This window comes from Engraulis encrasicolus, chromosome 1 (genome assembly GCF_034702125.1).
Source record: "Engraulis encrasicolus isolate BLACKSEA-1 chromosome 1, IST_EnEncr_1.0, whole genome shotgun sequence".
NCBI lineage: Eukaryota > Metazoa > Chordata > Actinopteri > Clupeiformes > Engraulidae > Engraulis > Engraulis encrasicolus.
In genome coordinates this window covers 21307-47369 of record NC_085857.1, presented here as the reverse complement: position 1 = coordinate 47369, position 26063 = coordinate 21307, and the positions used below count along the sequence as shown (strand labels likewise).

The window sequence follows — 26063 nt, the reverse complement described above, 5'->3', positions numbered from 1 at the left end:
AAATAAAGGATAAATGAAAAAAAAAGAAAAAATAGCTAACACTAAATAATAATAAATAATGATACATTTTATTTATATAGCGCTTTTCATGGCACTCAAAGACGCTTTACAGATAGGCAACATAAAAACAAAAAAACATTTAAAAAAAACTCAGACATACAAAGACTCAATTTACAAAACTGGGACGCAACTAAATAGACGGCTGTGGAAAGTTAAGTCCATGATAAAATGGAACAGTCACGTTTGACTGTTGACCGTGGAGATGATAAGCAAAACCCACGACAGGAGCTGCGATGGATGGCGATGGAGAGTCTTCCGTCGTGGGGGGCGAGCTCGGCCGAGGGAGGCAGGCGAACAAGCAGATGAAGTTCTTTTAAACCGAGCACGCCGTCAGTCAACAGAATCAAGACGTGAGGCTGGACGCTGTGAGACAGAACGGTGTCTAGTAGTTGGTGTAGCCAGAAACCAGGGGATGGAACAAGTTGGTGAGGCCAGCAGCCACGCTGGCTCAAAAGCAGTCCAAACTCCCTGGAGCAGCATTGGAAACAGGTGTGGTTGAGTAGCTAGCAGCCAAAGCAGCAGGCCAGCGCCATGTAGCAGGTAGGCCATCACGATTTGCCCACAGCCAAGCTTCGGCGACTAGTTTGTATGTCCAAAAAGGTATGAGATAGTCCGAAAGTTGTCAAAGTGAGTTTGAGTCAGTAATGGAGCCTAATTGAGTGGAAAAGTACGAGCAGTGGCTGCTAAAACGTGCCAGCATCTACCCGCACTCATTCCGGAAACTAAAACACTAAATGTGAACATATAAATAGTTTCAACCATACAGGCCATTAGCTTTTTAGAAATATGAATAAATAGCTAGTCTTAACCCTCTCGGCGCCACAGGTTCTTGCCCAAAACTGATGATTTTGACATGTTATAATTGAAAACCCAGAGATAGGCCCAACACCGGAATCCTAGTCTCGTGCTCTGCTCCTTAAGCTCCGGACTGTAGAAAACATTTCATTTTGCATCCTAATTTACCAAGTTTCCGTATTATGATGGGATCTCAGTCGTAGATCTCCCTAGTCCCAGGATAATTGTGTGATTGCACTCAATTAATATAAACTGTTCTTATTATGAATATTCCAACAATATCGGTTAAGTCTGAGTCCAGCTGTCAAGGGTTTTATATCCATTTACTTGTAGAACTGATTTGCACGCGGCCGACTAATTTCTTTGTGCATGTCCATCCCATATGAGAGACGTCTAGAATAAATCAGAGGTTAAAGTTGCTGGAAGGTACCATACTTATGAGATCCTAAGCCCCATACACTTTACTTCTATTCGACTGCAATAGGAAGCGAGAGGTGTATGTCGAGAGCTACACCCAAAAGGTCTGATCACCCCGCTTAAGTTCCAGTTTACGATAACATATTTTTATCCTAAGTAGACACCATTGACACTCGGGCTGACCCGAAGTATAGCGTCCCACTCCACATGGAGAAATGTCCTTGGAGCTGCTACGTTTCGACAGTACAATAACCTTATGAAGGAATAAACAGGATCTACAGCAAAATATAGATCAATGAAAGTTTTATTACAGGACAACTCTAATTCTATGACAAAGTACAATGTTGAAAAAGTCAATGCTACCTAATTAAGAGGAAATGGTTACATGGACACTAGGTCCACGGGAGCCCTTTAGCGGGGTTTAAACTCAAAGATTTGATCATTACACCAAAGTTTAATACCTAGGTATCTCGTGGGACGACCCCAACCAGGGACCAATGACGTGCCGGCATTTACCTGGGCTGGGCTTAGCACAATGGCGCGGGGTTGGGTTGTAACCAACACCGTATCCAAATCCTATGATTCTAAATCTTTAATAAATTCACTAATAACAGTTTCAAAACCAAGACCTGTTCACCACCCGAAGTATTTCCATCAGATTGATACTAAACACATGCATAGAATTTCAAACACATCATAGTAAGCATTTAAACCACACATATTGGATCTGGCGGGAATTTCAGTCTCTGCGTGGGCACGGGAGGTGCGCGCATGCAGGGACAAATGGCCGCTGACCAAGATGCGCTGGGAACGCACACCGGGGGGTGCGCGCTTTTCACGCCGGGAGGTGCGCAATGCATACAGGTGACCGGAGGTTTTTGGGGCGGTCCCCCCAAGGGGACCCTCTGTCACACAGTGCTTTTGAGATCCAGATGTCAGATATGCAATGTTTATCTTTGAAGTCAACAGAAAACTCAGAGTAGTAAAACAAAGGCGTTGAAATAAGGAAAAGAAACGCAAACAAATGTTAATACCATGCCCGTGAGCCACCGGCGCTGTGAATTCAGTGCCCCTTTGTCAGGGCCCATATGGGGGGATCTTACAGTGGCCCCTCGGAACACGAAGGTAAAAGTCCAGTGTCTTTCGTGGCCGGTAGGAATGCCCCCACCGGTTGTCACTGACGAAGAACGGGCGTGAGGTATTTGCTGACCGTCAGTGCTGTTCCAGACTCCCTTTTCAAGGAGCGGATGAGGTGTTTGAAGTAGCAGCACTGGAACAGCGTGAAGAGGAGGATGAGGGCGCTGGCGAGTACGCAACCCCTGAAGATCCAATCCCACCAGGTGAACGCTGCCTCCGCAGCATGAGTGGTGGGACTGCTGAGCAGCTCTGCAGTCTTCTCGGCCCGATTTGGTTGGGTGTGGGCCTGGTTGGGTACACTGTACCCGCTGGATGAGCTGCTGTAGGGTCACGGTGTCTGCCAGCGCCTGGGTCCCCTCCTTGTAGAAGGGGTCGGTGTTCTCCCTTCAGGGAGAGAGGTCAAAGTCCAGTGGAGTTGAGTGACCCCATGGAGAGGTCATCTGTCACCGCTAGACAGAAGCTGTGGTTGGCGGGGCATGTCAGCCCGCCATAGGAGAAAGAGTTCATCTTACTGATGCCACACACTCCTGTGTGTTGGACACCTGGACGGAGCTGAAGTATCCATGGAGTGACCTAACGGTTATTAACTTGGAATCAAGAGTATTACAAGTACAGAGGACATAGGCCTATTTGGTCATGGCAACAATTCGAGTGGTGAACATTGTCTCAGTTGTACCTATAGTCATATACCCTGTAAGGTGGTCCCACGTTAATACCTGAATACATCAGAGTGGTCAATAGCTCAGAATACTGTACATTTTTCATTTTGTCAGATTCAAACCACCTATGTAAATCCAAGATCACTATAAGATCTTGCAGCGCACGCTTAGGCACTCTGTGCCGCGCACATCTAAAACTTGTTGGGGGGCAGCAGTAAACAAATCTTGTGCAAATGTCTATGTCTATAGGCTGAGTCACGCTCGAGCTTGTAGGTTTGGTTGAATAATGCTAGACTAGTGGTCAGTAGCGCCTGCGCTTCTGACCGCACAGCCTTAATGATTCGTTTATTGGAGTTAGTGAGGTGCTGGAATCCAGTGGCCACATGGCTTGCCAGCTAACTTGTGTACTGCGACTGTCCGCTGATTCTGTACGAGTTCACTGCCGAATTGACTGTACCAAAGAGGCCAGATATTTGTGAGAGTAAATCTCTTTTGCTGCGCATAGAATTTACTTGAGCCGCGAGTCCAAATCCATAGTCAGTAATTGGGTCTTCGATGCGTGACTGCAGCCATGTGTATGTGTCTCCATTCGTGTCACAGTGTGTAGTGTAGGCATTCAGTATGTATGAAATGTGTGCCATAACTAAATTGACATCGTGCAACAAGGTTTTGTTCATGCTACCCTTAATCAGTTGTGTGTGGGTGTGGATGAAGTATGGGACATTGTGCTGGTCATGTATAACACAGGTAGTCAATTAAAACATTTCTTGGTTCACATGTGCAATCAGAGGTGTGGTGTACAAATTGTTACTATGGAGTCAATTGACACCACAGTACACTTCTTTCGTCGGTTCTCATCTGTGAGGGGAAAAGACAGGTTAAGTAATGTCTTTGTAGACTATATGTGTGAGGTTATGTACAAGGTCCTACGTGCGGTTGCACTTTTCCGGATCCTTCTCATCATTTTTTTTATGTGATAGAGTATGTGCATAACACAAATGTTAGCAAGTGGGCAGTTTTAAAACTGATACCACATGATGCTATTTTGTAATTCTTTAGTGGGCTATGGAGTGCAGCCTACAGTGAGTTTAACCCTCTGAGGTCTAAGGCCTTTCAGAGGCTTTTAGGCTGCTTGCACCACCCTGACATTTTCAAGTATTTTCAGCTAACAGTAAGCATCTATGCAAAAGTGGAATATATGGTTGTATTGTGAAAAGCCTGACAAGAAATAATCTGAAAAAAAAAATTGGATGTCATACAAACATGTTTTATTTAAATTGAGTATAAACACAACTGTACAAAAAAACAGGTTTCAGACGTCTTCAAAAAGTTCAAGAAAACACACAATAAATATATCTAGCCAAGACTTTTGAAGTTTGAATCTTGTAAACAAATGTGTTGGCAGCATAAAAGTGAAAAGGGCATTTAGAAATGTTTTGTTGTTTTCATACAAAATGCAAAAAAGAATGACTATGTCACTGCCACTGCCTGTCTCATTTGAATACTAATGAGATAGGTGTGGAAAAACCTCTAATGGCCCACACCCCCCTGTCAATCCCCATGTGCTCTGATAGCCCCAACCCCCCTGTCACTCTACGTCTGCTGTGTTTACCCTACCTGAAAGGGGCGTGTTGTCACCTCTGAATAGCCACTCAAGCACCGGTACTTTACATGTGAATAGCTATAGGTGTGGCTGCTACAGGCAGAGAGTACAGAATATGCGAAGATTTCTTTTCACTTTCTTTACATTGGGCCAGCTATATAATTTATTTAATATATATATATTTGAAATCTGGAAGGTCTGAGGTTTCTAATGGCGTAACTTATGTGTTTCAATGACAAAAACTCACAGAGTTACAGATTTGTTTTTGGAGACATGTCAAATTGCCCTCTCAAGGGCACTTAGACCTCAATGGGTTAAAGGGAGGATGGATGGAGCCTTCATTACAACGTTTGTGTGTGGCAATTTTGACCCGGAGCTACTCCGGAGGGCCAGGCTATATCTTGTTTAGTATGTAATGAAATGAGATCAGTGTGTACTGGCCCCTTGAAGGATTTCCAAACCCATCTCCAACATCCGTAGTTATGGGTGAGCTGCACCCCTTGGTCAGGCCTAACGTGTGTCGGCCCGACAGTCTTCTTTTTGTCCGGCGTCCATGGAATGGCCGCAGCTTCTGTAACAGACACATAATATGATTATTCATCAGATGAGCACCTAAACCTTTTGCATTGCACTTAACCCTATCGCGCCGGATGCATCATATATGTCTCATCAAATTCAAAGCCCTCTCCACGCTGACACAAAAAAAAATCGATCTGAAAAACATCCTGCGTGTCATTTCCAAACGTCCTGCAGTACGCGGAAACCGCCACAAGAGAGCAGCGGTCGACAACAAGTTGACCACAGCTCGGCGAAAAACAGGAAAATGGGGTGGAAGCGGTTTCCCTGACCGACGCTGAGATTTCGTCAAATTGCATAAGGTTTGTGTACAAATTTCCGAAATATAACTCTACATCCTTTAATTTGAACACTTGCTTTGTGCAATTAAGCAAGGAAGAGTTTATATTTTTACACCGTGTTGCAGAGAGATCGTGCTAAAACTGATGAGACATATAAGCACCATCCGGCGGTGGCAGGAAGTCAGCCATCAATGCATTTGCTCCATAGGGAAACTTGCAAAGCACACCACGACGATCGTTTAACAAAACGCACAAGTTGTTTTACTTCAAGACAAAGATATTGCCTTAAGAAACAGGTTTTACTTGCAATTTTGAAAATGTAATGCAAAATGTTGAAATTATGATCTCGTAAAAAATGCATTGAAGTGAATGGAGAAATGGTCCAATTGTAGTAATGGACCCATATATTCAAATTACACATCAAAAATGAATAATGGTCTATATTACACTCATAAATAGGTTGTTGAGCATCCAATCAGCTATGTTTTTACATAGATTTTAAAAAAATACCCAACCAGGCTGTGGGAAATGTAAAATATGGTCCTGCTAAAACAAGGATAGGCTTAAAAAAATGGCAGGATCTCACTAAATATTTAAAGATAGTCCTCAAATTAAATTGTCTGACAACTTTTTTAAATTAAAAAAAAGTTGTAAATGCATTAAAAGTCATTTTTCAATGGTCATGAAATTGGAATTTTCATTCATTAAAAGCCTGATGCATCATATATGATGCATTAAATATCTCAGCGACCTTAACAAAATTTTGAAAATTTTTTTTACATTTCTTATAAGGGACCAATATTGAAGCAAATTCCAAAAAATTAGAATTTTCTCTCATTGCTTTCATGGTTCAGGTTTCACAGGGTTAAGTGAAAACATTGCAGTTTCCCCTGGTCACGGCCAGACAACTGTTGTTCACAGCTTTATGGGCCGTGCCAGTGTGGGACAAGGTATTTTCTCTCACAAACACGCGCATCATTGTTCATATCTCCCGCAACAAATTAATTTTCAGCAGTAGGATTAAGTGTGTCACTTCTCACATTAGATTGCTGTTGCCTTAGCTTAGCCTGTGCATACAGTGCTTTGGGCAATTTGTCAGCGCTGTGGGCTGAGGTGGCCACCGTCAGTGGTCTCAAGTCATTTGGAGAGATGCAGGCCAATGGAGAGTCTTATGACTCGCCCTGTCATTACTTCAAATGGGCGGAAGCCCGTGGCATTAGTGTTTGTGCTGCGTGATGTGTTTCGAGAACCTTTGGCGAATGTAACACAACAATGTTTTTCCATGACTTATTCTGTGAAATGTCCCATGATCCGATTCACTTTGAATCGATACCCCTACCCCATGTGCTGGAACAATTTGTTTATCCAATACTCGCACCACGTGCAGCATTGCTTCGTGTTGGAATGGCTTCGACCCATTTCAATAATTAATTGACTATCACAAGACAGTTCCGGATCAGGAACTGCGTATTAAATTGGCGCGGCTGGAGTTGCTTTGGTTCCTAGCGGCGGACCAGGCAATCGCCGCCCCAGCTCATGATGTCAGAGGCCCTTGTAGGCCACCAGAAAATGCGTTAAATGAGTTGGATCGTAGCTGCAGAGGAAATATTCCTCTCCACCAGATTTAGCTGCAGGTAAATAACACTAATAGCAAAGCCTTTGCGGTTTCACACATAAACAGCTCTAGCCTCAAAACAGCTGTCCGGTGCACACAACCAACGAGCAAGCACAACATTTTGTCTACTGCTCTAGTAAGTCTATGCAGAGAAAGACAGCCTTTGTAGGCGAGCCTAAATGGTTCCAACCTGCAAACAGCCTGTCTATGGCTTTATAAGCACACACAACAGCTAAAACATATTATTTAACCCTCAACCTTCTGTACGGTGCAAGTCATCAACAAAAGTTTCTGGCATTGCTTCAAATTAGGGAGTCGTGAGACGGCAGTGGTTATGATCAATGTGGGAGGCTCAGTGTATGTGACTTCCATGTGTTTTACGCGACGAGTGCAAACTTGCTATTAAAGTATCCAAAAGTTGAACTATCAAGTGCATGAGAGGGAATCCGAATTTAAATCCCTACGTCTCTTACGACGTGGGTTCTCTTATCTCTCATGACTCTGTTTATCTCGCCAGCTGATCTTGCCAGGGCAAGTGGCGCGTGCGCGTTCTCGCGAGGGACTCGTTGCCATGGAAATCTACTATACATCCGGGTTATCACAACAGCTGAGCCGACTACGGCTGCAGCATGCGTTTGTTATCTCGAATTCGTTCAGGACTTTACTACCACCACTGCATAACCATCTCATGTTGTAGGCGCTGCATAGCACAAAACTGTGTATGGACTCTGGTGGGATTTCGGGAGACCATCCTGGAGTAGCGTTTGCGCTTACAACGTTAGCATGGTCACCGGAAAACTCGCCTCCAAAACACTGCTATGGCTAGCTCTACAATGCAATGCTTATGGAGTTGGTAGCGGCTAACTCTGTGGGCCGTGTGTTTGGACTCAGTTTACGAGCCCATGGACCATTGAATTTACTTTTGAGAGGGTGCGTAAGGCTTTCACTGACCTCTCCGGTTAGTGCCAAATACGATTTGTAGAAATAAAGCGGTGGGAACACCACCCTTTGTTCACATTGAGCCACGTTACTGCCGTCACTTTAACCATCCCAAGACCATGGGGTAACTGTCTTGGAAGTGATGCCTCCTAGCTCAGGCGGCAAAAGACATTTTTCAAATAATCCATGGCCGAAGCCATGAATTGTACATCAACTCTGTCGTATCCCTGCTGTTTCCCCACTACTTTCTTCAGCCCTTATCAGCGTTCTACGGTGCTGATCTAACACGAGTATGTCGACTCGAAAACAACAAAAGGATGTATATGTGTAGTGTGCTAGATTTGTCCCTTATCTTGAGTTGTGGAAAAATGAAAAGTTTTTCTTACCAAATCCAGGCGTAGATAAGAAGCAGTCCAAACCTCATGCTTTATCTGACTCCATATTTTACGCATCCAGGGAATCACGACGCCGGTCACCACTGAAAACCCAGAGATAGGCCCAACACCGGAATCCTAGTCTCGTGCTCTGCTCCTTAAGCTCCGGACTGTAGAAAACATTTCATTTTGCATCCTAATTTACCAAGTTTCCGTATTATGATGGGATCTCAGTCGTAGATCTCCCTAGTCCCAGGATAATTGTGTGATTGCACTCAATTAATATAAACTGTTCTTATTATGAATATTCCAACAATATCGGTTAAGTCTGAGTCCAGCTGTCAAGGGTTTTATATCCATTTACTTGTAGAACTGATTTGCACGCGGCCGACTAATTTCTTTGTGCATGTCCATCCCATATGAGAGACGTCTAGAATAAATCAGAGGTTAAAGTTGCTGGAAGGTACCATACTTATGAGATCCTAAGCCCCATACACTTTACTTCTATTCGACTGCAATAGGAAGCGAGAGGTGTATGTCGAGAGCTACACCCAAAAGGTCTGATCACCCCGCTTAAGTTCCAGTTTACGATAACATATTTTTATCCTAAGTAGACACCATTGACACTCGGGCTGACCCGAAGTATAGCGTCCCACTCCACATGGAGAAATGTCCTTGGAGCTGCTACGTTTCGACAGTACAATAACCTTATGAAGGAATAAACGGGATCTACAGCAAAATATAGATCAATGAAAGTTTTATTACAGGACAAATCTAATTCTACGACAAAGTACAATGTTGAAAAAGTCAATGCTACCTAATTAAGAGGAAATGGTTACATGGACACTAGGTCCACGGGAGCCCTTTAGCGGGGTTTAAACTCAAAGATTTGATCATTACACCAAAGTTTAATACCTAGGTATCTCGTGGGACGACCCCAACCAGGGACCAATGACGTGCCGGCATTTACCTGGGCTGGGCTTAGCACAATGGCGCGGGGTTGGGTTGTAACCAACACCGTATCCAAATCCTATGATTCTAAATCTTTAATAAATTCACTAATAACAGTTTCAAAACCAAGACCTGTTCACCACCCGAAGTATTTCCATCAGATTGATACTAAACACATGCATAGAATTTCAAACACATCATAGTAAGCATTTAAACCACACATATTGGATCTGGCGGGAATTTCAGTCTCTGCGTGGGCACGGGAGGTGCGCGCATGCAGGGACAAATGGCCGCTGACCAAGATGCGCTGGGAACGCACACCGGGGGGTGCGCGCTTTTCACGCCGGGAGGTGCGCAATGCATACAGGTGACCGGAGGTTTTGGGGCGGTCCCCCCAAGGGGGCCCTCTGTCACACAGTGCTTTTGAGATCCAGATGTCAGATATGCAATGTTTATCTTTGAAGTCAACAGAAAACTCAGAGTAGTAAAACAAAGGCGTTGAAATAAGGAAAAGAACGCAAACAAATGTTAATACCATGCCCGTGAGCCACCGGCGCTGTGAATTCAGTGCCCCTTTGTCAGGGCCCATATGGGGGGATCTTACATATTCAAAAGGCTGTGGCTTAACATGGGTAATAGATAGAGCCTGACAATTAATGAGACAAATATTGAGGATGACCCAAAGTTTATTTTGGGAGTAAATTATCCCATCTAATTTGCATATTATGACGTCATATGGTGTCGGCCATTTTGAATTTATAATGAGTTATTGGATATTTTTGCATATTTTCAAAATATTTTTAATAATTTATCTAATTTAATTTATAAAACTTCCCCAGACACCTTCACTATTATGTTCTGTGAATACATTTTGGTCTAGAAAGCAATAAATTGTACACTAAAAGAGTAATTTGTAACTAATATAGTGCAACAATGTAGCATAGTGACAAACACAAGTGAATGGACGGTTGCCGTTTTGCCTGTAGGGGCTGGTCTATGAAGGTGACAAGTTATTTTTTAGTGCATGGACACCCTTCACAGCAATGCCCAGCATACAGATTCTATCCACACTAGGGGTATTATGTGCATTTTGTCCATTTGTGTGTCTTTGAACCAAGTACAGCAGGCCTACAGTAGCCTACAGTAGGCCTGTCAGTCAGCGTACACCCTGAAGGACTCTGGGTATGGGCTACATGTCTAAAAACTTGTGAAAATATCTATTCAAACCCAGTGTTACATTTACTGATATACAAATAGGTGATATAAGGAAAGTGTGTGTGTGTGTGTGTGGGGGGGGGGCTGGTTACCTAGCCTATATCGCCCATGTCTTTCTGATGCACCAAACCCCAGCTGGTATCACACTTTTTTGTTGCAAATAGACTCAGTCAGGTCGCAATTGGACATAATTATTACTATTATTATCATTAGAATAGCATTGCTATTTATTTAGACCTGCAGTCGGCAGGAACAGTGTCGAGTAGCGTGAACTATGCTTCCGTTTTGCACCGAGTAGAATGCGCACGAGACCTCTGTGTCTCGGGCGCATAGGCTACTCCTCTCACTCCATCCCCCACTGTTGGCAGGAATATGCGCACTTCTTTTGTCTTCATTTACTTTTCTACTTAGTATACAAGCTCTTCTACAAACATCCTGACCACTGTCACCCTCCAGATGATGAATATTGACTCTGTAACAGGCAAATTACGACGCGTTGCATCATTCCCCTGTCGTTGCAATGAACGTCGCCAGCATAGCGACAGTATAGCCTACAAAGCAGCATGAAATTACCTCGCATCTCGATCGGAAAAAACCTTCCCTTCCTCAATATACAAGTCTCCTGCAGAAACGAACACTTCTATTGTGTACTTACAAGTGAAAGAATGAAGGGTTTTCTTGTTACAGTCCCCATGATCGATGAATAGGCTGTCGATAGTTTCCCTCAGGCAACAGTAACATGAGAAAGTATAACGCGGCAGAAAATACACTCCTGTTTGCATATTACCTCATTTAGGGGCGAAATATATGATGAATACATATGTACAATCATGACAAGTTACCATTTGAGTGCATTTGGTCGTTTATTCAGTAGAATTATCCACGTAATGTCACTACAAGGCTGCTTCCGTCTTTCGCGTTGTTTCAAAGGGGAGAAGTTACTTCCGCAATGTCCGAGGTTTGTAGTTTTGTAGTTTTCTTAAACAAAATACCATATAAGGCATCCCAATGTGTTTAGAACTGAAGTACTACATGTCTGCCACCCAATGGAGTGGAAGTTGAACTACATTTGATATCCTATTTGAAAAAAACGGCCGTTGTAATCAATACGGCATCTCGTCGACAAAAGTCGCCTGTGGCGCCCAGAGGGTTAACTTGTGAGATTCACTCTGGTAGCTATATGAAATCCACACTGTTCAAATAATCATTGGTTTATCGTGTTTTTGTGTATGCGTGTGTTTATGCCATCTACAGGTGTCATTTACTCCAGTGTAGGAGGGACAGCCACCCTGCCCGGTGATGGTGTGGGGGGTCCAAACTGCTCCTCTTTGGAATGGCATGACTATCCAGATGTTTGGAGCTTCAAGTTCACAATTGAAAGAGATGAGTGGAGAGTTTCCACCAGGAAGATCTGGCCAGACGCGCCCCCTGAGCGAGCTGAAAGACTCAGTCTTCTCCCTGACTGTTCCCTCCACATCACCAACATCACCACTGAGGAGGCTGGATACTACAGATGTTACAATCCCCTGAGTGGTCGGAGTAAAGAGTTTCTCTTTATTCTTCTTGATGGTAAGTGTTCAGTTACAACTTTGAAATTGTGTGTGTGTGTGTGTGTGTGTGTGTGTGTGTGTGTGTGTGTGTGTATGTGTGTGTGTGTGTGTGTGTGTGTGTGTGTGTGTGTGTGTGTGTGTGTGTGTGTGTGTGTGTGTGTGTGTGTGTGTGTCTGTGTGTGTGTGTGTGTTTGTGTTTTTCTGTGTGTCTATCGATGGATATTGGGTGTTTTGTGTGTGTGATGTAGTGTTAATGATTGTTCCATGATGATATCACCTGTTTGATGATGTCATGATTTGGAGTCTGATGATGTCACCTGTCTTGCAGTTCCATCTTCCCCCAGTGAGAATGAGGCGGAGTCTGAAGATCATGTGACCCTGCCCTGTGTCCTTCACACTGGCTTTGACTGTGACCTGTTGACTCTGCATCCGGATTTTAACCTTAGCTGGGTGGAGGTGGCAGGAACTAACCTGTGGACCTCCACCAATTACCAGACCAGGAAAACATCTGCCTGCAGCACCACCCTGACTGTCAACCTCACAAGTCCCGCCCCTTACAGCCAGCGAAGGTGCCAGGTGACTACAGGAGGCCAAGTGCAGGTGTCTTCTGCCCTCCACACCTTTGGATCCTTTCTAGCAGGTGAAATACAAACATAAACACACACACACAACACAAACACACACATTCAAAGAATCCGATATTGATCCAAAAATGTGTAGTACATCAACGTCAGAGGTTGTGTTAGACTTTGTCATAGTCTGTTTTATCCATCGTTTCATTTCTCAATGTAGGGCAGGTGTCACCAACGTTGTGCCCGCAGGCGCCAGACAGCCCTCCAGGAGCTTCTGAGGTGCCCACCAAGGATGTTAATAAGCAGTGACGACTACCAGATTTTAGTTAATGCTTTTCTTGATTTAAATATGAGATTATGTATTCTTTACAACCTATAAACAAATTATCATTCAATAATAGTGTGATTTGAGAATGATGCCAAGACATCAGTAGAGGATTTTGAAGAAATGTAGCCCTCAGTAGCCCTGGTAGCCCTCAGGCCTAGAAAGGTTGGGGACCCCTGATGTAGGGGGTTGTGACCTAGCACTGTGAACAACACATGCGCAATTTGCTGCCAGCTGAGAGTAAACCGCTGTGAATACGTGCCCTTTCACTCGACATTAATTCCCCAACTTTGAGGATCGAGTCCATTTTGCTGTGTCACCGCTTTTCACTTATTGCTTTCTCTCTCATCCCCTCTCTATCTATAATTGTTAAAAAAATGCAGATCTCTTTCTCACTGTCATGCGTCTGATTCAGTGTTCAGCGCTTTGGTCACTCACCACCACAAGCACTTTTTTTTTAAAGACGCGTGCAGATCTCACCCACTCTTTTTGCTCTATTTCTGATCAATGTATCGATTGTAGTACAAAGCCAATGTTAAATAAGATTTGCGTTGGGCTTCACGATGGAAAGGAAAGACGTGTCTTGAAAGATTTAGCCCAAGTGGCACTAGCACTGTAGCCTACATGAGGAAGACGACCAGATTTCGTGAAAACTTCATTGAACAATGCCAGGGACTGTACTGAAGGGAGACTCTCTATATCCCCCATACTCAAATAGCGGCAAATAGGGGCATCTATTTTTGGCCCTCGAATAATTTTGAAAAATGTCAAAAAATATATATATTATTATTTGTATTTTTTTTGGTCCGATCGCGCTGTCGGCTCTTATTTTGAAATCGCTCCACAGACGCTATGAAGAAGCGTGCCGTGCCCCGCCCCCTCAGGAAGTTTCTTTCTCTTTGTCAGTCACTGTGTGCATTCCAATATGCTACCTTGCGTCCTCCACTTGTGCTTGTGGCCTCGCCCCGCCTTCTGGCCCCACCTCCGTGGAGAAAACAATAAAGTTTCCCTGCTGTCAGCCTAGCCAAAACAATTTTTGGGGGACTATTCTTCATTCACCATCCAGTATGCAAATGAGAAAATCACTTTACAATTGAGCTTCTGCGAGATATTGAGATATAATGCTGCTGTCAGTGATGTCATCATGACATATTACTTCCTGGTACGAGGACACAAGCACAAGTGGAGGACGCAAGGTCGCTTATTGGAATGCACCCACTGGCTGCAGGCTCCGGACAGAAGCACCTACGACGCTGGCATTAGAGGTTGTGAGGTAGACTACAAGGGAAGGACTGTATCAGAGTCTGTAAATAAATTATTCACAAAGTTCTCTATGCCTCGTTTTTGAAAGTAATGGTCCACATTTGATTGCAAACAGTGTGCTAGGACTTCGAATTGGTTTGGCAGTAGCTGTAGCTAGTTGCTAACACAAATGAAGGCAAACTGTGCTTGAGCTCTGCTGGCAGCTAACTATTGGTAGCCTATTAAAAACAAATTGCTTAATAAACGTTTCACACTTTCAAACAGTCCCCAAATAGTTTGTTTGGAATGCTAAGACCCTCATAAGACTGCAAACAAAGTTATGAGCAACTTGACACTTTATTATTGGCTTTTGCATTTAATCAACATTGCATCAAATGTGCCATTTTCTTGTTGACAAAACCTGGTGTTCTCTTATCTATGTGTCCTCCTCTTTGTTGGGTCCACTATTGCATCTGATTCTCTTAGGCCCTATGCATGTGAGAGCTTCATAAACAAAGTCATAATAAGCAACATTTGTTTGAAAGGTGTTATCTTCAGGCTTATTGGTTTTCTCGCTAAGAAATAAATCTTTATGAATGTAGTCTGAAAATATAGGCTAACAGATAATCTTATGTCATTTACAAAATACTGAAGGGTGGGTGGCAATGAAAGCAAGGCAGGCACCTCACCCCACAGTGCTCGTGTCGGCCCGGCCCGGCCCTTTATTGGGAGGAATTTTGAAAAACTGGCCCTCAGGGACTTCTAATTGAGTACCCCTGCTCTATATGTAGCCTTATCAGCTTACATTTTATGAGCACGGAAAGGTCATGAAAATAAGAAAAATATTGGTGAGCCAAGCCACTGAGCCTAATTAGGGTTTCCATTTCTGGCAAAGTTTGTCTTGCTGTAAGTTGCCTGATAATATTTAGGTTCCTGTTTGTCAGTTTTTTACTGATTCATTTCCATCAGCCGTTGTAGACCATCATGCCTTTGACTGAAGTTTCTGGCTAGCAAACATCCTATTCGCTAGAGCTGATATAAAACCCGTACGATCCGGTTGGAGAGCCGGATCAAGACCTCATCCGGACAGACCGGATGGCTGTCGTGCATTGATCCACCAAAGGCGGGTCAGACGGCATTTCATTAATATGTCAACAAAATGGCAGTTACAGTGCGAGAAATTGTGAAACCAGAATATATCCTCTTTAGTTGCCTACAACAGCCATTCTCTAATCTCTCTAGTATGCTGTTCAGTCACGAACACTCATTGAGTAAAACTGAACCAACTCCCGCCTCGTCATTCATCGAGCCTGTTTGATCCGTCCTGCCTGTTGTGGCCAATTGAGTCGCGGATCCCCACTCCCAATGTGTGTGCTTCTGACTCTGTTAACATTTAGAAATGTAGACCTCAACAGTGCTCTGCCAACGCTTTTACATCTCAGTCTGTAGGCTACTCTTATAGCCTACAGACGTGACTCTACTATCACTCACTGCGTTACAGCGTACAGACTTTAAAGCCGCTGCGGTCACTCCCCTCGTCCGAGTCAGCAGCGGCGACTCGGTGAGACGAATCCTGACTGAGTTGTTGATAGGAGCGAATCCCCTACGGATCGGATCAACGCTTAAGTTTCGTTTTTGCCACGAGTGTGCGAGTCGCAAGGCAACTCGGCAGCGGAAGCGAGTGGTCATCTGCTGCTCGCCTCCTGACTGTCCCTGCTCAGCTAGACTTCTGCTCCCAAATATTTGACTTTTAGTCTTCTTAAATACAAACACACACATTATTTATTGCAAAATCAGGAACATGCCGTTTCACTGCTGCCAAAGGCTCTTTGAGTCGTGGTTGCATGTTTAGTGAGGAGACCCAGGTGGGTCGGATCGCAGCATGAGTTTAGGAACTGTGACGATTCATAAAGTGAGTTTTGTTGATCAAACTGTCTTACTCTTTGATTTATCAACGTGAATTGATAAATGGGACAACAAAGGCGAGGCGCATAGCTACTTAACGGCAGAAACGTTTTAAAAAATGCATTATTATTATTTATTTTTATTTATTTTAAATAAGTGATCCGAGTGATCCGAATGATCCGTCTAACCCGGATACCCTCCTTGGAATGATCCAATCAATCGAAAGATTCGAGTTAAGCACCTCTACTATTCGCATACTTTTTGTTTCAAGCAAGGAGGTAATAAGAGACGTGTGAGGCTATAGAAATATGAACAATGGTTTAATGAAAGGCGATGAGGACAACTTTGTCATTGCCATCAAATCAGATACTCTGTAAATGTAGTAGACCTAGGTCTACAAAAAGTTCTGAACCTTAAATAAATCAAATTGTCATATTGGTGGCAAAAAGCAGGCTATTTCTAATTCATCATTTGGATTAAGTACAGAGGAATGAGCTCTGCTGCGCATGACTTGACAAGCAGGGGGAGAGGATGAAAGAAGAAGGATAACAGTAACCAGAAGTATCATGTCTGAGCTGCCATTAAGTATGCCTAGCTGAAATGCACACGTGCTCTACTGGACAGGGGTCTACTGAAACTTGTGATTTATTATTAATATCACACTCAATATAATCCATCAACATGACCGACAGGCTTCAGAATTTTCCATCATCCTTCAAAGATATCCTTTTGACACCCCCCCCATAACTCATGAACAGAATACTGTATGACTGTTTTTGGACATTTTGGGATTTTTTGCCATTTTCCTTTTTCTGTGCTTTTTCTCATTTTTCGCTACCTTTTTGCCACGTGTGCCTACACTGCTTTGAAGATTTTTGTGTTTGCCTAAATATTTTTGCCTACCTGTGCTCTGAACTCCTAGGGTTTTTGACTACGTTTTTGCCTACGCCCCTTGTACCGTTGCCTGTGACCTGCCTGTGTCTCGACCCATGCCTGTCCTTGACATTGAATTGCCTCACCCCTGCCTGCACCTTTGCCCTGAAATAAATACACTTTTGATTGACATTTTTGTCTCCTGTCTGCTCCTGGGTTCCCTAGCTCTCTTTGGCCACACGGCCTTGACAATGACCACCAAACTTGGTGGACATGATTAACATATGGGAATGTATGAATGACATAATGCTGGTGTCACTATGTGGTATTATGACATCATCATGTCATTATCTGATTTCAATGCCAAAAATCTCACCATAATGTATTGTCCATCAAAATTAGGTAATGCACTTAAATTGTAATGATGATATGCTTCAGACCACTTGAATGCTCACACAGTTCTCTGATGCTAACGTAAATAACACAAAAATAGGAAAAATTACGTCACAAAATAGTGTCATAGATATGGTAAAGTGGTTTCAGTGTCTTATAACATTGCACCAATCATTAAGTCCTCAACAACAGGATATATCATCACCAAATTTGCAGGGCATGATATACATGACACACTTAAGCAATGACAAATGAACAGAATGAATGAAATTGAGGTGAAATGATTGATAAAGACAAAGCCCACCGCGATGATGTGTGTGGCGACGTCTTCAAATTAACATTTGCATACACAAGTGATAATAAATTAAGCTGACATTAAATTAGGTATCTTATGTAGGTAATTTGTGTTAACCCTCTTTACCCCATAGCGGCCACGAACGGCCGTGCTGTCATTCCCCATAGCGTTACATCATTGATAAATACAAGCTGTCCGTCAACTTCTAAAGCTAAAATACAATAAATACAACAAATATAGACCCTTTTCTGTCCTTTTCCATGAACAAAAGCATATGTTTGTATTTGATTATTTTTAGATATTTTTGAATTATTACGAGATGTGCCAGTTGACGCTGCATTGCTGCGAACAGCTGTTCAGTTTAAAATAGATGTGGACCGATGGCGTTTTCCTTCAATGAACACAAGCAATCAGACAATCGCTACAACTTAAATACAACTAATAACATCTCAGACCCCATTTGGTGTTTTCCCCATTATCGATTTGTCTGTATTTGATTACTTTTAGAAATCATTTTATCACGAGATGTAACCTACCAGTCTGCGCTCGGCAGCTGGTTCAGCTGATATGAATACAGTCGCATTTCAATAGCACAGTTTATCTCTCTATCTGGCCATGGCAGTTGTATAATAGTTGGACTTGTGATACTTAAATCCGTCATACAACTATAGCCCAGCCTACGAATAAATTGACTGTTCAAGCTTTGAAACGCACGGCGCAAATATTTGTGTTCATGATGTGTAACCGCGGTAGCCAAGCTACAAGTAGCCTACTACATTGAGGTAGCCTACCGCAACTTCGGCAGAAGTTTCTGCTCATCTGCTGAACAACACTCACGTCAGTCTATTCACTACAACATCAAACCACTTTATAGATAATTGCTGCCTTTTCCACGCTGCACATAAGATTCAAAATATTATTACAGGCTCCGAAACCGTGACGCAAGCTACAGTGAAAGGTGTCAACAGCGCAGAGTAGGGATTTCCATTTGACATGCACCAAGTCATCGCAAGTGCTGGAAGATGATCTTCCCATGTTGGGCTGTGATGACAGCGATTTGAGTGATACATGCCACGTTCAGAATAAAATAATACCACTGTGAATCTTTGCCACAGATGTCAAGTTGATAACTTAGTTTGGCGCTAACTTCCACTGACACCTCAGACACTGACGTTTCCAGCTTCAACAAATCGCTATACAGAAATAGGATGTCTTACCTTTCGTGCAGATAGTTTGGAGAAGTTTACACCAGTCAGTCTTTCTTGTCCTGTCTTATATCCATACAATACTTTGGTGTAGAGTCAGTGTTTAGTCCAAGCAAGGGTTATTAGCTAGCTCAGTGCAGTTATCATCCCTGGCTAATCCATAGCTCACCAACTACAAATGTAAACAAAACGTGAATGAATGCACGTCATCTGTTTCATCAGGGGGTGTTCCCATTTGTTTGACCTCTGACCTTTTGTGATTAGATAGATAGATAGATAGATAGATAGATAGATAGATAGATAGATAGATAGATAGATAGATAGATAGATAGATAGATAGATAGATAGATAGATAGATAGATAGATAGATAGATAGATAGATAGATAGATAGATAGATAGATAGATAGATAGATAGATAGATCATACTAGACTCATTTTTTGTGTTGGCTAATGTAGCCTATTCACTAACTCTGTTTACCAGGCCTATTTGAACATATTAGGCCTAAGTACATCACAGGGCCTATATTATTATTAGGACTATTATTATTATTATTATTATTATTATTATTATGGTTTTCTAATGTTTTATAACTCCTTTTTGTCCTTTTAGAGTGCTACAAGTCATAGGCCTAAATGAAATTGAGGACATTCCATATATCAGCTACCTTTTGGGAACTATTTTCAAATGAATATAGACGCACTTCTCAAATGTGTGAGGGGTTTTTTTCAATGTCATAGTTTAAGTCTAATTCACAACCTGGCCAAATTAAAACACATTTGACAGTCATATGCAGTATAATTACAACCTTTTTAATGGGGCTAAATTTCTATTTAAGTCGAAAGGAGTGGAGGATATTAAGTCACTTACCACATTTTTTACCATTTCATCCGCATGAATGGCAGTCTATGGAAATTCTGAAAGCTTAGTTGTCAATGAATTATATATCACCATAAAGAGTGTTTTCTAACCTTTAATATGAATGTAACTTGCAATTGTCACTTTTCAGTACTTTTTAAGTTATTATTCATTATTTAAAACATCACTGAAATTGCCCTTTTCCCCCCGGAACTCTCAGGAAACAGGGGCATTGTTGTAATATTCTATTGGGGTATAGAGGGTTAATGTAATGGAATAACTATACAAAAAGTAGTATGTGATAAGGAAGTAACAATAATGACACTTAGATCAGTGATTTTTGGTCAGATATACCTGTCAGTAAACCGTTGCCATGGCAATGACAAAAATGACAAACCTAATCTTTTGGTACTAAACTGTAGCCAACTAAATTTTAGGAAAAGTCACCAAGTTTCGTAGTCATAGCTTAAGTCGTTAAGGAATTATGCAAAATCAAAGGCACTTTTATCCCCCACAGTCTGGGTAGGGTAAAATAGGTTCATCATTAGCCTGATTATCATTGAGTTTCAAATCTCTTCGAGACTTGGTCTGACCAAGAGCATAACAATTAACATTACCCATACAGGCATTTCCCAAATGGCCTCCCTTGGTTTGCTAATGATTGTTTGCTTCCCAACAGAGTTGAGGGAACTGAGAAAGTACTGCATTGACTCTTGACCTGACTGGTAGCAACGCTGAAGCTTTTGCATCAATAGGAGGGCACGGCCTGTCTAGTCCATCACGGTCACAAGATCAGTCCGTGCAGGTTAAGATGCTGAGACCCAAGCTTTTCTCTGGTGTGTTTTTTTCTTTACTAATTGGGCGAATTAGCACCGAAAACAAATATCCAAATTTGGTTTTGAAATATTTTGTAGTTTGGCCAAGTCATCTAAAGCCGGGCTTACGCTGTGCACCTTTTTGCACGATTTTGCTACGATTTGTCACTCGCACAGCTTTTTGGGAGTGGGGACGATGTCTTGCTCAATCAGAGGTCAATCGTGAGTCTCGTTTCATGTAGTGTACATGGGGTAACAACATGAGATTTCAAATCATGATGGCGCAATCGTAGGGTCGCAAGAAAACCAAAAGTGTTTGAAATCCTGGTCGTCTCTCGTGAGCAAATTGTACAGTTAAAGCAGTGCTACTACCCAATTTGACTCTGTCTATTTCCCTCCTCTCAGATGTCTACATGGTTGTGAGAGTGGCCATTGTTTTGTTTCTGACTGTCTGTGCCATCGCACTTGAAATAATCTGGAGGAGACGGAGACAGAGTGAGTAGACAAATTGCATTCACTCAATCGTCAAAGTTGAAATGTATTTTACTTTTGAACTTATAAGCCTTATAAGACCTTATATGAGATGGATTTGCATGTGCACACCATATCACCACATTGTGCTACACACCATGTCAATGTCATAGACAGTTGAAAGAGCATTTCACCCAACTTATACCACGGCAGTCTGGAATCTCCCATTGTGACGCGCTAAATTGGGTATTGATTAACTGTCTATATATGCACACCTGAAGTAGTCCCACTATTAGGTCACTTTTCTGACCGCATAACTCCAGTGTATCAATGCGCCAAGGCACGCACGTTCATAAATTACACACAAAAAAGTTGCAAGCATTACGCGCTGAAGTGACACATGTGGCACCGCGCGTCTGGAAACACCAGCAATGTATAGTGAATCTGGAGCAAATCTTAGTAGGCCTAATCAAATTTGAAACATGTTTATTTCTCCCAACTGACCATCACTCTGTCAACTTTGAGAGAGAGAGAGAGAGAGAGAGAGAGAGAGAGAGAGAGAGAGAGAGAGAGAGAGAGAGAGAGAGAGAGAGAGAGAGAGAGAGATTCCCTGCGCAAAGGGACGCCCGTTTCACGTGGGCGTTTCTTCCCCACGAGAGGAGATGTTTCCTGCGGTTGTAGCGTTTATCAGTTGAGAGAGTAGCGTAACTTGTGAAAAGTATGGGATATTTTCGGATCAATAGGCTTAACTATGGGAACGCAGTGGAAAATAAATCAAGGGGAGTTTCCTATGGGAGGAGAGCACATTGGCGAGGTGCCTGTTTTGATGAAGTTAATGGCGAGGTGAGGCAGTTAGAATGTCGCCAAGATGCGCGGGGTATTTTTTTAATCTATTGAGATCTGTACATGTGTAGAAATCATGCCAACTGTAGCATGGTCTAGTGGGCAAGTCAGACGCGCCCATATATCGAATGGGTAGAACATTGAGGCGACTGACTTGACAACCAAATGCGATAGAATTAACGACTGGCTCTTGACTTGACAACCGAATGCGATAGAACTATCAACGGTGTCTTGGCCGTAGCAACCTTCAATTTAGAATTAGCAACGGCAGTTCGCCAGAAAGTTATGAAAAGAAGCTTCTTGTGGCGGAAGGAATTAGTTCTACAGAAAACCTTTGTTTTAGCCATTATAGCATCGAAATAATGCCTCAAATAAATTTCAGACAGTGTGGCAACCGTGGTATAAGCGGGATAATTGACTTCACGGTGTGCGTATAACAGGAAAAATAATGCACACCGAGGTGTAACGGCCACTCCGCTTCGCGTCGTGGCCGCATCACCACCTGGTGTGCATTATTTTTCCTGTTATACGCACACCGTGTCGTCAATTATCCCTTACATGTAATGTTACACTATAACTAATTCACACACACACACACACACACACACACACACACACACACACACACACACACACACACACACACACACACACACACACACCACACACACACACACACACACACACACACACACACACACACACACACACACACAAACACACACACACACACACACACACACACACACACACACACACACACACACAAACACCACACACACACACACACACACACACACACACACACACACACACACACACACACACACACACACACACACACACACACACACACAAACTCATATGTTGTCTTCCTGGTGTGTGTTAGATTCACAGTGATCCCTCTGCTGAAGCTGACAAGCCTGAAGTGTTGCAGCTCCACCTACTCTTCATCATCAGCTGCACTGCAGACCAATGTGGCAGATTGGGACACACTGTGACACACTCATGCATGATTACAAAGAAACACACACACACACACACACACACACACACACACACACACACACACACACACACACACACACACACACACACACACACACACACACACACACACACACACACACACAACACACACACACACACACACACACACACACACACACACACACACACACACACACATAACTTTTAACCAATATAATTATGTATATATAATAATCATATATGTAATTATATAATAAGCATCATTATATTATAATATAAATATCATAATATGAATTCTCATCATCGCTGGTTCAGCTGAGCAAAAACCATGTCATAGCCTACACGTTTTCACATGTTCCTTTTTTTGTTTTTACATTACAGTTAACACAAGTCATTTAAGTAGTAGAGATTCAATTGTTTTAGATCTAGTAACCAAAAAGAAATGTCTGTCCTTAAAGGAGCTCAGGGTAGGATTTAAATTTGAAATCACGGTCCCGAGTCAGTCGATGCTTATACGAGTCATTAGTAAGTGCGATGGCTCTCGCTGGCTCTTCCACGGTTCGCTGTCAGAAAACATCACATGCAACTTTTGACAGCGCGGTCCGAACGAGTGTTCTGGGAAACACTTTTCTTTTGAAAAATGCTTTACATACCAGATTTCAGATTTGTATCAACTGCTGGCATTCCGGGATGAAAAACAGTCTCACCGCGAGTTTATTTCAACTGCATTTTTTCATTACTGTGTTGATTTTGAGACAAGCATGACATGGTATAGAACATGACATGGTATAGAAGCATGACATGGTATAGAAAACACACTATAGTTGACATGACATAGGCAATACATTACAGATGACATGATATGAACTCTGGTAAAAAGTTGACCTGTATATTTGACATATTATTTTTCCAAGACTTCCCGCAGAGTTCAGGATCTTATTTTCTGTATGACCAAGGTGTTGAAGCCTATAACAGCTTTAGAGATATACGCTAGAGGTATATGACTGTATTGCCATAGCCTTAGAGATACATGCTAGAGGTATATGACTGTGGTGGGAGTTGTAGCCTTAGAGATACAGTGCCCTCCATTATTATTGGCACCCCTGGTTGAGATGTGTTTTTTAGCTTCCAATTATTATTATTTTTCTCTAAATAATATGGGACCTTAACGGAAAAAAAGAGAAAAATCCAACCTTCAATACAAGTGCATTTATTCATTGGGGAAAAAATCCCACATAAAGAAATAATTATTTGACATCAAATAATGTGTGTCACAATTATTAGCACCCCTGTTGTTAATATTTTGTACAACCCCCTTTTGCCAACAAAACAGCACCTAATCTTCTCCTATAATGTTTCAGAAGATGGGAAAAGACAGAAAGAGGGATCTTCAGCCATTCCTCTTTGCAGAATCTCTCTAAATCACCCAGAGACCTGGGTCCTCTCCTCTGTACTCTCCTCTTCAGCTCACCCCACAGGTTCTCAATGGGGTTGAGGTCTGGGGACTGAGATGGCCATGGGAGGAGCTTGATTTTGTGTCTGGTTAACCATTTCTGTGTAGATTTGGCCATATGTTTAGGGTCATTGTCTTGCTGAAAGACCCAGTGACGACCCATCTTCAGCTTTCGGGCAGAGGGCAACAGATTTTGATTTAAAATGTCCTGGTATTTCAAAGCATTCATGATGCCATGCACCCTAACAAGCTTCCCAGGGCCTTTGGAAGCGAAACAGCCCCACAGCATCACTGACCCACCCCCATACTTCACAGTGGGTATGAGGTGCTTTTCAGCATGCGCATCTTTCGTGGCACGCCAGACCCACTTAGAGTGTTTGTTGCCAAAAAGCTCAATCTTGGTCTCATCTGACCAGAGCACACGGTCCCAGTTGAAGCCCCAATACCGCTTGGCGAACTCCAGACGTTTGCGTTTATGATTGTGGGTGAGGAAAGGTTTTCTCCGTGCATGCCTCCCAAACAGCTTGTTGGCGTGTAGACAGCGCCTGATGGTTGATTTGGAGACTTTGTGACCCCAGGATGCTACCATTTGTTGTAATTCTGTAACAGTGAGCTTTGGAGATATTTTGATTTCTCTTACCATCCTCCTCACTGTGCGTGGTGGCAAAATAAACTTGGGTCCTCGTCCAGGCTTGTTTACCACTGTTCCAGTTGTTTTGAACTTCTTAATTATTCCTCTCACAGTAGATATGGGCAGCTGCAGTTGAGTGGCAATCTTCTTGTAGCCTCTGCCTGACCTGTGAAGGTCGACGCACATCTGCCTCACTTGTATGCTGTGTTCCTTTGTCTTTCCCATGTTTAAGAGTGGATAAGAGAAATGGCCTCGATGTCACGTCATATTTATACCCCAGGGAAACAGGAAGTGATGAATTACTAATTAAATGTTCCTACATACTCTGGTAAACTTTGTAAACTACTGTAGAAATGACAGAAATGCTTCAATTATATTTATTTCCTGGGAATTGTTAAGGGTGCCAATAATTGTGGAACAGGTGATTTAATGAAAAATAATTATTTTTTAGTCAGGGATTTTTTTATTTTCCTACAATTCATTTGAGTTGAAGGCTACATTTTCCTAAAATGTTCAGTGTGACAGTATTCTTCTGCAATAAACACTGAATTTATTTTAAGGCTTTTAACACATCTCAACCAGGGGTGCCAATAATTATGGAGGGCACTGTACATGGTATAGGTAGATGACTGTGGTGAGAGTCGTAGCCTTAGGGGTCACCCCATACATAAAGAAAGAGAGATAAGAGGAGGGAGAGAAACTTTTTGAGGTCCTTCTTGGTTTTAATAGGAGGCAGAGAGAGAGAGAGAGAGGTTTTGTTTAGATGATCTTGATTTGAAAAGATACAAATGAATATTTGTTTTTTTAAAACATTTTACATGTAATTCGCTTCCGTTGATGAATATGTTATTGTGCTATTATGTGACTAGTTGTGAATTGATTGTAAATATTTTGTTTTTAAATCAGTGATGAGCAGCCTGGATACACAAGTTCACAGTCTGGTGCCACATATTCCAAATTACCTGATTTTACAACATTTGGCATTGGATAATTATTGCATGGCTCAGATGGTTGAATTGAA

The 26063-nt window shown here is 42.4% G+C and overlaps 1 protein-coding gene and 1 pseudogene across 1 annotated transcript; one reads left to right on the top strand and one right to left on the bottom strand.

Annotated features, from left to right (window-relative positions):
- Positions 1–2145: 2145 nt before the first annotated feature.
- Positions 2146–3709, bottom strand: LOC134445379 (uncharacterized; annotated as a pseudogene).
- Positions 3710–11863: 8154 nt separating this feature from the next.
- Positions 11864–22969, top strand: LOC134445371 (uncharacterized). The gene is made up of 4 exons (XM_063194457.1): positions 11864–12191; positions 12501–12812; positions 21060–21149; positions 22866–22969. Exons 1-4 carry the CDS (start codon positions 11864–11866, stop codon positions 22967–22969), a joined length of 834 nt encoding a protein of 277 aa, XP_063050527.1.
- Positions 22970–26063: the final 3094 nt, after the last annotated feature.

Bases quoted from the DNA above. Each gene is read 5' to 3' on its own strand.
- LOC134445371 (XM_063194457.1), top strand. From the start codon at position 11,864: ATGCCATCTACAGGTGTCATTTACTCCAGTGTAGGAGGGACAGCCACC. The intron at 12,192-12,500 runs GTAAGTGTTCAG...CCTGTCTTGCAG, and splicing joins TCTCTTTATTCTTCTTGATG to TTCCATCTTCCCCCAGTGAG. The intron at 12,813-21,059 runs GTGAAATACAAA...CCCTCCTCTCAG, and splicing joins CTTTGGATCCTTTCTAGCAG to ATGTCTACATGGTTGTGAGA.